General features: G+C 57.5%; 1 protein-coding gene across 3 annotated transcripts; it reads right to left on the reverse strand.

Annotated features, from left to right (window-relative positions):
* Positions 1-1,910: 1,910 nt before the first annotated feature.
* PKDCC (protein kinase domain containing, cytoplasmic) lies at positions 1,911-11,977 on the reverse strand. 3 transcript variants are annotated; one of them, XM_082358242.1, is made up of 7 exons: positions 11,171-11,977; positions 6,849-6,971; positions 5,961-6,145; positions 5,197-5,276; positions 4,835-4,942; positions 3,019-3,192; positions 1,911-2,823 (listed from the first exon to the last, which is right to left on the reverse strand). In XM_082358242.1, exons 1-7 carry the CDS (start codon positions 11,822-11,824, stop codon positions 2,738-2,740), a joined length of 1,410 nt encoding a protein of 469 aa, XP_082214368.1. In that variant the 5' UTR covers positions 11,825-11,977; the 3' UTR covers positions 1,911-2,737. The 3 variants fall into 3 exon arrangements, with proteins under 3 accessions (XP_082214368.1, XP_082214367.1, XP_082214366.1); XM_082358241.1 differs by having other exon boundaries at positions 4,835-4,959; positions 5,961-6,232; XM_082358240.1 differs by having other exon boundaries at positions 5,961-6,232; positions 11,171-11,975.

Below are 11,977 nucleotides of genomic sequence, written 5' to 3' on the forward strand. Positions count from 1 at the left end.
GAACAAGATGTTCCCAGGAGCTGAACGTTTTCCAGGGACACAGGTGGCTATGTGTAAAGGGCCATCTGGGGGGGAGGACGATTCTGCCTCCGGCTTTCACTCTCTACCCCCTTCCTTTCAGGGCACTCCACCACTTCTCCACCCCCAGCCGCAAATGCCCCTTTCTACTTTGCAGCACTGAGCCTGGCCATTTTTGCCCCCCTGATATAGGTTTGGAGGCAAGGCTCACTCCACTGAGGAAGCAGCTGTTTACCATCCCTTTAGCTACCTGTGGGTGAGTCTTTCTAGGAAGGTTTTATGCACTTTGGACCTCCATTTGAGTTTGGCACACACTCAGAGTATGGGCTCCCTGACTCTAACTTAGATTCCTCTTATAGCAATTCTCCCTCCAGAACAGGCTTGGAAGTTAGGGCTGGGTTTGAATGCTCATTAAATCCCTTTGCAGCTGTGACCTGGGCTTTGGTTTTCAGGTCTGTAAAACTGGAGTGATAATCACACCTTGCCGAGGCCAGAGCCTGCACCTCTCCACGGGCCAGTGAGCCTCTCATCTGGAAGCCCAGAAGGCAGTGGTTGGTTCATCTTCAGCCTTCTCTTTCCTCACTGAGTCACACAGTTCCTGAGCCCGCGGGCCTCTCTGCTGACTGTAACCAGGGTCTTTGTTTCCCTCTGGATGGCACAGACCCCGCAGACCTTCCTGCCCCAGCCCTGTGGAACCCCCTTGGGCCCAGCATGGTGACGTGGTTCTCCTGCCCTCAGAGCTCCACAGACTGGTGGGCAGTTGAACAACAGAGGGCACTGTGAACTCTTAACACTGGCTAGCAAGGGGTAGGCTACCCGTGCGGTAGCGTGTGAATTCAGCTGAGGAAAGAGCTCTGGAGGCTGATGGAAGCCGAGTTCCTCCTTGGAGGGGTGGGGACTGAGAGTGGTGAGCATGGGCAGGACGTGGCTTGGTTGAATCATGGTGTGAGGTTCTGTGGAGGCTCTGACCCTTCCCGCCCTCCACGATCACCAAGCCCAGGTAACCAGAGGCAAGAGGTAGGGCGCGTGGGCTGGGCATGGTGGTGGTAAGGTACAACTTTGAGGGTCCGGGCGGCATCCATGATGAGGACTCCAGAGCTAACATCGGCACCTCAACCACTCAGAACTACAGGGATGTCCTGTGCATGAGAAATTACACCGAACACCTCTGCTGAGAAAACATTGGGCTCTGAGTTGAACTTTGGTTATTCTTTTTAAAGCCCTCAAAGGCTTGTGCACTTTGAGAATATTCTAGAAGTAGAATGGTATACAGGGGAGAAGATGTGGGATTTCAAGTTAGAAGACTTGCATCCATGCTGGGGCTCTCTCTGGCCTCAGTGTGATCTTGAACTCTTTCACTTTGGGCTTCCATATACTCGGGCCTTTCCCTGTTAGACCCTCCCTCCCAAAACTCAGGAAGAGGGGGCCGGGCTTTCCATTGACTTTTCTGTCTCCCCACTCTCCATATATTTATTTCTTGCTCAAAGAAAGGCTCTGAGAAAGGAAAGTGTGCATTACCATGTGGTGGGCAGTGGTGATGATGGCCAGGCCCAACCCTGCACAGAGGCAAAGCTGACCTGACTGGAGGCTGCCCAGGGCACCCTGGCGTGACTGACATCCCACCGTTAGGACACGAGTCCTCTGGGTAAAGGCTTTGTATAGAAGAAGCCAGTGTGTGTTAAAATTTTAACCTCGTTAGTCCCTCCTGTCTTTTGTTAGGACATGGATGTGGAGGGCCAAGGACGGAGACAGGAACCATGGGAGCAGGGCCTGAACGCACACTGTGCCAGCTTCAGTGTTTGCATGGAGATTTCACTCCTTCATCACACGCTGCCCCCCGCCCCTAAACAGACATCAAAGACAAAACTGAGGACGAGAAAGGCAGCCTGGGAAAATGCGGCTTGGGAAGAGTCCTTGCCATGAAATGTCATTTTATTAATTGATTTTTTTTTCTTACAAAAATAAACATTTTAATGAACAAGAAGTACAAAAGCTTCTGGATATACAAACTCCAGGAGCAGGGAGAGGCTGCTTTTGGCTGCTTTGTGGCTTTCACTGAAAGCAAATGAGGCAGAAAGGCCCCGGCCCCACCCCTGCCCCGGGTCCTGGCTCAAACTGCTACCTGCTCCTCAACCCCATGACTTGGCTCATACCTTGTGTGCTCCTCTGCCCCCCTGCTCCTGGGCTGGCCGGTGAGCGCCCCTGTCAGGTGCCCAGAGGCGGCCGCCCCAGGTACAGAATCACCCACCTCCCGGAGCATCCCTTCAAGTCTCCGGTCAGGAGCTTGGCTAAGAGAACACTCCGTGACTGATTGTCCCCACGCGGCCCCCGCTGGGCCATGGCACATGCAGCAGCACCAGCCGCAGGGGCTCTGGCTACATTCTCGCGCTACGAACGCAGTGATGGGGCTGCCCCCAGAACCGTCCCAGTGAGGGGCAGAGCCCCCCGTGGGGGGACCGTCCTGAGCCTCGCTGGCAGCCCAGAGGGTGAGAGGGGCAGTCAGCCCTCCATGATTCCTGCCCGGGAGCCAGCAGTCCCAGACCTAGACTGGTAAACTCACATTTTAACATGTGGCATTATTGCACGTTGTCCTGGTCACCTCGGTCTGTCGGGGATGTCAGCCTTGTCTGCAGGGGTGCCCAGGTGACATGCAGTGCTGCCAGTGCAAGTCACAGGCAAGCCCAGCTGGCAGGGATGGTCAGCTGAGCCCACAGACAGGTCAGCCAGAGGCCCTCACATATGTGGTCTTGCTGGGATCAGGGACCACGTGGCTCCATCCTGTCTTGAAAAAGACTAGTTGCCGACCTGGGGGCAGAGGTAAGAGGTAACAGGACTGGATGATTCTCTCCCTGGAGGCAGGGCCACTCTCCCTATAACGCAACTGCCCTGAGGACACTTGTCTTCTCACCATCGCTGGCTTCTGAGGGGGGACCGCTACCTGTCAATCTCTTCCGGGGACTCCAGTCACCTCCCTCAGGATGTCCTTTCCCACTGGCTCACCTGTCCAAGTGGTCTGGTTGGTGACCACAAAGGCCTGGCACTGGGCGTGGCTCTCACAGATGTCCACAGCCTCGGCCAGGTTGAACACTGAGAGGAGGCAGCTTCCGTGGTGGTAGGACGGCCAGCAGCGGTAGTCTTCCTGGGGGATGGTACTGCCTGGGAGGTGCTGGTACTCTGTGGGTTGGGGATGGAGCTCAGATGAGAACTCTCTGTGCCCAGGGGTAAGGGCTGGGGCCGCTTTCTTTAAAGGGCTGTGAGCCACATTTCCTAGGTGAGGGCTGAAATCCAGCCCAGTCCTCCTAGCATGGAGATGAAGGCAGCTCTACCACTGTGAAATTGGGATGACCACTCAGGAAAGGCAAAGCTCAGGTTTACTTTTTGGGAGACACACATCTCCCAAATATAAGGGCACACAACTGGTTCAGGCTACACATGACGGCGGGCACAGGCATGGGATAAGTGCACACACAGAGCCATTGGCTGACCAGGAAGGCTGCTGAGCTCAGAACATTTTAGACATTTAAAGCCGGGCTTCTCAAACTTTGATGTGCATGTGAATCTCCAGGGAATCTTGTTAAAATGCAGATTCTGATTCAGAAGGTCTGGGGTGGGGCTTGGGAACTGGCATTTCCAACCAACTTCTGGTGCTGCTGGTCGGCAGACCACACTTTGAGTGGCAGAGAGTTTAGAGCTGCCCTTTGGTCCCATTTCCTCCTGGCCTTGGGGAGAGAGGCTAGGCCAGTTCCTCGGACAGGGGGTCAGTCATGGAGTTTTTGAAGTTCAGAGGCATGCAAATGAATGTAAAACACAAAAAATTACCATTTGGGAATCCACAACTTGAGTATTTGGGGCAGAGGCTGGAGGAAGAATGTGAAATCTCCCCATTTCACAGAAAGAGCCCCCAGAGGCTCTGAAATCTCCTCAATCCAGAAGCTGCTTGGCCGCAGGCCTCCTGTTCACCCGAGTCTTTCCCGCTGCCTGGGGAGCCCCAGCTCTGGACTGATAATGCAGAAGCCCTGGGCCTCTGGCCACCCTGCCCTCCTGCCTCCTTCTTCTACCAGGGACTAGACCAAAGTCCAGGGCTGGCTGTGATTTATAGCCCCATAAACAGCGTCCTCAGGGACAGAGCCAGCCATTGTTCACCTCGTTAAACTTTATTTACAGGGCTAACGAGGGCTCCCCTACCCTTAAGACTGGCCAGAGCTCCTTGAATACAGAGGCTGCCCATCCCTCGCCCCCCTGCCAACCATGCTAAACCCCAGGGCCTCAGCGGGAGAGACCACAGCCCACAAGCCATGGCTAGAATTCTCTCTCTGCCCTGGAGCTTCCTAACTGGTTTCAGTGTGGAGCCCTTCTCCACCTCCAGCCACCCTCCCAGCCCCAGAAGGGCGAGGAAGGAAAGAGTAGCAAACATATATTGTGTTCAAGCTGTGTAACAGGAAACGAGTTAACTGCTCTCACACATTTCACCTGCCATTTAATCCCCATAAGAATTCTGAGGCAGGTAATACTGAACCCAATTCACTGATGAGGAAAGTGAGGCTCAAGGTGTCAGTTAACTTGCTCATAGTCACACAGTAAGTACATGGTGGGGTTTGCAGCCATCCAGAGAAGGGGTGTCAGTGCCCACCCCCCAGTTCAAGGCAGAATTGTAGTTGTTCTAGCTCAGTTGAAGTGAAAGCTAAACAGCGGTCTCTGCAACACTCCACGTGAGTCTCAGAGGGAGGATAAGCCACTTCCCCGATTAGGGGAATCACCCACCCTGGCACCTGCTCCCCACCTCCCCAGTCCCTGGATCCCAGCCGGGGCCACTCACCGGCTCTGCCGGCCTCCGTGGAGTTCTGCAGATACTGCCCGCTCCGGTACAGGTGCAGCACCTTCTCCAGCTGGGCCAGGGTCTCGTCCACCCCCCAGGTGAGCTCTCCTGCAGAGTGCACGGTGCTGTAAGAGGGTACCTGGGCTCCTACTTCTCCCTGAGGTAGGCAGCCAGCTGCCTTTTCCCCCTCCCTCTGGAGCCTGGGCCCCGATGACCGGAGGACTGGGGACTGGGTTTGCCACAGAATGCCACTTTGGGAAATGATGTTTCTGGACCATGTGCTGCCCTGGGTCATTCTTATGCCCATGCTTGCTGGAGGTGGGAGAGGGTGACGGGAGACAGATGGGCTCTGGAGAGCTCACCTGTGGCGTTGACAATGCTGTCCAAGAGAGGCCGCAGTGAGGGTGGGGCACTGTGGGGCAGGAGGTATGTGAAGAAAAACCTGGGGCAGAGAGAAATCAGGGGCTTAGTGGCTCAGCCTTTGGGGACATATCCTTCTTCTACCCCAACTTGGGACAGAACCCCCACCTGGCCAGGGAGCCTGCTCTGTCAGGCTAATCAACTAGGCCTATAACCCCCCGAGCGTGCCAAGGAGTCTCTTCAGACTCAGGCTCGGGGTCTGGGCACACGCTAAGGCCACAGGTAACTTCACACCAAACTGAAATCTGAGGTCTGTTTTCCCCACCCGTCCCAGGGACCTTCCCACCCCTCAGCCCCGCATTATCCCCCGGCTGACCCGTGTTAGAGCTGCCCCATGGCTTGGCCCTATGAGGAGCTTCCAGAGGTGAAGGGCCAGGGGAGGAAGGGGCAGGGCCTGTCCCACCAGCCCTAGGCTCTGAGTCTGAGACTATTTTAAGAAGCCTCCAGCTGCCACCCCCCCAACCCAGATTCTCCTTGGAGCTGACTATTTTTAGCCTCATGGTCAGGAGCCTGAATGTTCCCTTCTTGAAGGGGTGGAAGCCTTCCCCCGCCCCTGCTACTCCGCTGGTCACGGCTGCGTCTCCCAACCTGGCTGGCCTCCTGGACCCCGTGCTGGGTCCCTCCCTGCCCCCCGCCGCCCCCCCCACCCCACCCCCCGGCTCATGCTCCCTCGCCGCCGGCCTTCCTGAGTGGGGATGGAGGTCACCTGTAGGCATTGTAGAGGTTGCGTTTCTCATTCATGGCCTCGCACCAGCCCTGGGCTGAGCAGGGCAGGGTGAAGTTCCTGGCTGGGAACTCGAGTGTGCAGTCAGCGCTGCCTGTGCACGGTGTCTCCTCCACGCGGGCGTCATCCAGATCTGTCACCTTCAGTTCCCCATCCACCAGCACGAACTGTCGGGGGCGGAAGTCCAGCAGAGTGACCGAGCCCAGCGGAGAGTGGGCCAGGTGGTGGAGGAGGCGGCCCAGGCTCAGGCAGATCTGAGGGGCAAACACCAGGCTGCTCACGGCTTCTCTCCTGGGAGGGCGCCTGGGGGCTCCCCGCTTTGGTGCTCTGGACTGAGCTTGGGGGTTTGCCTTTCTCTTCAAGGCTCTGGAGCTCACTAAGGACTGAGGCCTGGGGCCTTACTGAGCAAGCCAGTGATTTTCTGTTACCCCCGGTGGGCCTGACCCTGAGGCCAACATGGAATAAGTGGGAAATGGGCAGAGAGAAGTCTGGGCACACTGCATATCCTCCCTGAAGTTGCATCTTCGGTGTGGCTTCTGTCCAGCGTATGCAAACAGAGGGAGGGTCAAGATGCCCTGAAGCTCTTTTCTAGTCCTGGGACACTGGCCCTCCTGCAGCCAGGCTGAGAGTATGTGTGAGTGTGTGTGTGTGAGTGTGTGTGTGAGGGCAGCAGGAGCACAGAAACCTCAGGATCCTCTCTGCCTCGTTTCTTTTTTTAACCCTTTGGCCGATGGCCGAGTCAGCTTTGCTCCATCCTTCCCTCCCTCTCCCTCAACTGAGGAGGAGTTGAAGCTGCTCCGGAGGGCTGGCCTGCTAAGGGAGAACCATCCCAGCAAGGAGCCCAGGGCCCTGGCCCTCTTCCCTGCTCACTCGGAAGCGATCCTCCCAGGAAGTCTGCAGCAGCTGGATCATTTCCACAGGGGCGCCCAGCTCCGTGATGGTGGTCAGGGTGTCCGGGATGTCCTCGCTGTCCTGGTAGCAGTAGCCATAGAGCTGGAAGAGGCCCAGGCGGGTCATGAGGTCACAGGATGGGGGTGGGGACAAGGAAGGGCTGGGTTTTCACATGCCCCCCACCCTCCCATCCCTAGGTCTTTGCCTCAGCTCGGGCCAGAAGAGAATAGCAACGTTGCCTGGGAAGCCTGCCCTCTGTCCCAGCAGCCAGAGTTCCTACTGATTCCATCAGCCCCTTACCTCTGGCCACTCAGGTAAATGGGCAGGTCTGGCCACCTTGTGTTAACCATGTGCCAGGCACTGTGTTAAATGTTTTACAAGCAAAACTCAATTCTTAGAATAACCTTAAAAGGGCATAGTAGGTACTATTAGTATCTCCAATTCACATGTGAGGAAACCAACTCAGAGAGGTTAAGTTACCTCCCCAAGGCCACACAGCTAAGAATTGCAGGATCTAGGATTCAAATTTATGTTACTCTGATTCCACACCCTTGTTCTTTCCACGAGTACCATTTGCTAATCGCCCAGCCAACAAATGGATATTATACCTCCTCCTCTGCTCTAATCCTTGTCTTTGCTTCATCATTTTCACTTTCTGGCACCTTCATTTTTCCTCTGCTCTGGTCTTTCTGGAGGAAAAGCAATCTCCCTTGGGATTGGTAACAAGTGTGGATCAGAACAAAAAGTATCCAAGGGGCATATCATTGGGTGTTCTTTGCATAGCTGGTGGGCGGGGTGGGGTGGGGTCACCCGTATCAACTGGGGTAGTAGTAAGGGTGGTTCCTGGGGAAGGTCAGTTCTTTGAGGGCACGGTCACAAGGGCCGGCCCGCTCCATATGATCTGGGGGAGGGGCTTTGTACGGCTCAGCTGGCCAGGGGCTTCTGGGAAGCACAGCCTGACTTTGTCACTGACACCTAAACCAGCATCCACAGAGATCTCTGCTTCTCCCAGTCTCTCCCACCATGCTGCACATCAGCTACGGATCAGACGGTGCTCAAAACAACCAGTACCCTGTAGGGAGCAGGAACACAAAGGCCGAGTTGTCTGGGCCAGAGTGGGAAGAGGGGAGAGCTGCACAACGGGGGGTGCCGGTGGGGTGAGGCAGCAGGGAAGCCGAGCCCCTGGGCTAGATGTCCCTGCACACCGTCACCCTTCACACCCTTCCCAGCTCCACTCCAAGCCCTTATATGCTCCCTTCCATCCCAGGAGTGCCCTTGCAGCTCCCCGTCCCTGGAGCCAGCTGCCTCAGTCCTGCTGGCACGAGGGAAGGCATGTCTTGGTGTCGCCGTCAGGTTGCAGCTTGGGGGGTCAGGGGGAAATCCCCGGTGCCCTCTTCTTCCCTCTCTCTCTACCCTCCCCACCCCACACCAGCCCAGGGAGACCCCAGACCCCAGTGGGGCAGAGGTAGGGGTGAGGTAAAAGGAGCAGCCCTGGAGCCTGGTTCTCATTTTCTTGCCCAGTCTGAGCCTTTGTGGGAAACTTCTGAAGGTTATTAAACACCCGGAGGTCGTTAAATGCGCTGTTAACGAGGTATTAATCAACACCCCTCAGGAAAAAATAAAAAGACACCATTAACCCCCCCAGGAAGCGTGAGGCTGAGCATTTCAGTCGCATCTTTTGTTCCTTTGGGAGAAGAAATATACTCTAGCAGGGCCAGAATCAGGGCCCAAGCAGGCCTGGGGCCCCATCTGAGGCCTGAGGCCCTGGGAAGGACAGAGATGCAGGGGAGGGAAGACCCTGGTGCCCTTTGACCCTGGGCTATAGAGGCATCTATCACGTGAGGGAGTGTGGTGTGTGTGTGTGTGTGTGTGTGTGTGTGTGTGTGTGTGTGTGTGTGTGTGTGTGTGTGTGTGAGGTGGGTTGGGGAGGGGTCACAGAGATGGATGGAGAGATCTCGCCCAGGCAGTCCCCGGACTGAGCAAGCTCTGGGAAGGGCCCGGTGGGACACGCTGCTATCCTGGCGCTTTTCTATTAGAACCAGCACCAACTTCAGGGCTGCCAGAGAGGCGGAGGTGGGGGTGGGGGCCTCGGGGAGCGGGAAACACTCTCTGGCTCCTCCCCGGTTCAGCAAACAGTCCAACAGTTTTGAAATTTTAAACGATTAAGAGGTATTAAAACAACATTATTTCTAGTTCCCTGCACACCAGAACTGGAGCCTCCTGAGCAGGAAGACCCCCAGGCAGACTTACCTGGAGCAGAGGTGGCATTGCTGAAGAAGCCAGAGGGATACTGGCCTGGGGGTTGGGGGACGAATGTAGGAGACCCAACACCAAAGCAGTCCCTAAATTCACACTCAGGTACCTCTACCTCCCCGTAATGGTAGCTTTTCACCTCTCCCCTGACAGAAAGGACCAGGCACCCTCTCCGTCTTGTAACACTTCTGTCCTAGGGCAACTAACCCCAGTCTCTGACCCTGTAAGAGTAACACAGACAACCCAGTCTCGGTCTAGAGCGGGAATGAGTGAAAGCGATTCAGTTGTAATTTGTTTTTTCCTTTGGCACCTTCAGCATTGGGCTGGGGGCCTGACATATGCGTGAGGGTGGTTAGCTGGATGTTCGTCTTGAAGTTTGGGTGGGGTAAGAGAGGGCGGGAGGAGTTCCTTAAGAGACAGGAAAGCGCATCAAACCTCAAATCCCTCGTAAGGGAGGGGGGTGGGGTCTTGAGTCAATTAACTAACACTTAATATCCTGCTAAGACACTCAAGACCTTCTCCACTGCCTCAGAATCTGGCCTACACCCCAGGTTTCCAAAAGGTTCCCAGGAGCTCCTGGGGAGCAAAGAGAACAAGATCCTCCCAGTTAGAATGGCCACGTGACCAACTGCTCACTCCCTGTAGCTCCAGTGTCAGCCGTGCAACAGTTGGCTGACACTGGAGCGTAACCACCCATAACTGTTGGCTCTGCCTGACCTTCTGCAACCAGTTCAGGGCCCAGGACCCAGTCAACGAGTGTCTGACCAGGGCTGGAGTAGCCTGGGGAGACTGGGAGCCAGCAGTAGTATAAACAGCTCTCTGGCTTCTCTCTCCTATTCTCCCATGCCCACCCAGATCTGGGGGTCCATCTCACTCCTGAGGAAAGGAGGGAGGGATTCCTGGGTTTCTGACCAGTTCTGCCGGGTGCAGAAAGGTTAATTTGACTGGGCTAGGAGGTGGAAGGTGCGGGCAACGTTCCTCAGCTGGGGAGTCTGAACAAACCCTATGTTCACCGGGCCAAAAGCAGTCAGGGATTCCCCTCTCAGTCTGCTCAGACATGTGCTAAGGGAACGGTTCATCTAATCCTAGGGCTGACTCAAGGACCGAGGAGAGCTGGGGGAGAGGAGGAAGTGGGTGTGTTAGGGCAGTGCTGGGACTGTGAGAGGCCCACTCTCTTAGTCTAGCCTGGAGGGGACAAGGTGGGGTCTCATCTTTCCCCTCTGCCCCCCAGTGAAGGGGAGAGACAGAGTCCCATTTAGTAGGAACCTGGGCATCTGGTCTTCTCAGTCTTCTAGCCTCTTGGCCACATTTGCTCAGATAATGTGACATGCAGACCCTCAGGTCCTCAGCCTGTCCCCTGAGCATTGAGCTAGGACCCCGAGGCTTCCTCAATACTTCCAAAGCCTACTTTGAGGCCCAGGGTCTCTTCTGGGAAGGGCCATGCATTTTCTGGCCTACTATCCAATCCCCTCCAGTCCTTTCAGCAGCTTCTGGGTGGGGTACGGGATATTCTCTGGGAATCAAGCCTGGTCTTTTTCTAGCTCTTCCCAACCCCATTGCAGTCCCACCCCAACTTCAAAGCCAGACAAGTCACTGTCTGGAAGTTGAGAGAAGTGGGGTTCAGATTCCATCAAGAAAGGGGACCCTATCATTGCAGTTGGGACCCTGACTCAGGGATGACCTCTGCTCATTGTTTTGGCTGGGGTCCCTTCTCTGGTGCTCAACACCCCAGCTCCAGCCAGAGGCAGGGTCCTAAGCCCGAACGGACCTCCACTCCTACCCTGAGTTTGGGGACCCTCTCTCCTGTCCTCAAGAGATACGGTTTGTAAGCTGAGAAACCCGGGAGTCTCTCCGTAACGGGACGCCCACCCAGGCAGGGTGGTGTAATGGGAAGCTGCCATGGTCCGGGTTCTGCCCCTAGCTTAACCTGGGCAGTCATCGGGGCTCCGCTTCTTTATCTGTAAGACCAAGGGTTCTCTTCCAGCCTGAGTGGTCGGGCACGGGCACGTCCAGCCAGCACCCTTATCCCTGCACCCGCACCCTCGTACCTGCAGCACGTTGGGGTGCCGCAGCCGCTCCAGCAGCACCATCTCCTTGAGCAGCTTGTGGGCCGCCAGCCGATAGCAGCCCCTCCGCGCCCCGAACTCGCGCACACAGCTGCCCAGATCGTGGCCGCTGAAGTCCACCGCCTTGAGCGCCACCGCGACGCCGCCGGGCAGGCGGACCCGGTACACGGCCTTGGTGTAGCCGGAGCCCACGTACTGTGCGCCGGACACGTTACGGAGCGCGGCGCAGCCCAGGCGCGGGCCCGGGCCGGAGGATCCCGGGCCGGGGGAGCCCGGGCCAGGAGCCGGGGGCCAGCCCGGAGCGCCGTCGGGCAGGGGCCGGGCCCGCGGGGGGCGGGGACGCTGCAGGCCCGGGCCGCCCGGAGCTAGGTCCATCAGGCGCCGCCGCTCCGGCCGGCCGGCCCCGGGACCGGGGCCCCCGCGGGAATAGCGCTGCACCTCCTCGTAGCGCGCTCGGATCTGCCGGGCCAGCTCCCCGCGGCCCCCGCGACGGCCCGGGCCCGGGTCTGACGAGGGCCCGGGGGACTGGCCTGGCCGCGGAGGCTCCGAGCCCGGTGCGAAGAGCACGTTGAGGACCGAGCCCAGCAGGAAGGAGGCGCAGAAACCCGCGGCCACCGCCGCCCGCCGGCGCCGCATCGCTCCCCTCCCCCCGGCCGGCCGGCCCCGCGCGGCTCCCCGGCCGCGGCCCTGGGAGGCTCAGGCTCCGAAGCGGCTACGCTCTGCGCCCCGCGGGTCCCCTGCCCAGCCCGCGCGCATGGCCCCGGCGGCCCCGACCCCGGCCCCTCGCGG

The sequence above is a fragment of the Balaenoptera borealis genome (genome assembly GCF_965194805.1).
Source record: "Balaenoptera borealis genome assembly, chromosome: 15".
Taxonomy (NCBI): Eukaryota; Metazoa; Chordata; class Mammalia; order Artiodactyla; family Balaenopteridae; genus Balaenoptera; species Balaenoptera borealis.

What these genes read in the sequence shown, in the direction of transcription:
- PKDCC (XM_082358240.1), bottom strand. Translation starts at nt 11,824, where the DNA reads ATGCGGCGCCGGCGGGCGGCGGTGGCCGCGGGTTTCTGCGCCTCCTTC. An exon ending in CCTGGGAGGATCGCTTCCGA is followed by an intron (nt 6,233 to 6,848) that starts GTGAGCAGGGAA and finishes TTTGCCCCTCAG; the next exon opens with ATCTGCCTGAGCCTGGGCCG. An exon ending in CAACCAGACCACTTGGACAG is followed by an intron (nt 2,824 to 3,018) that starts GTGAGCCAGTGG and finishes CTCTGCCCCCAG; the next exon opens with GTCGGCAACTAGTCTTTTTC.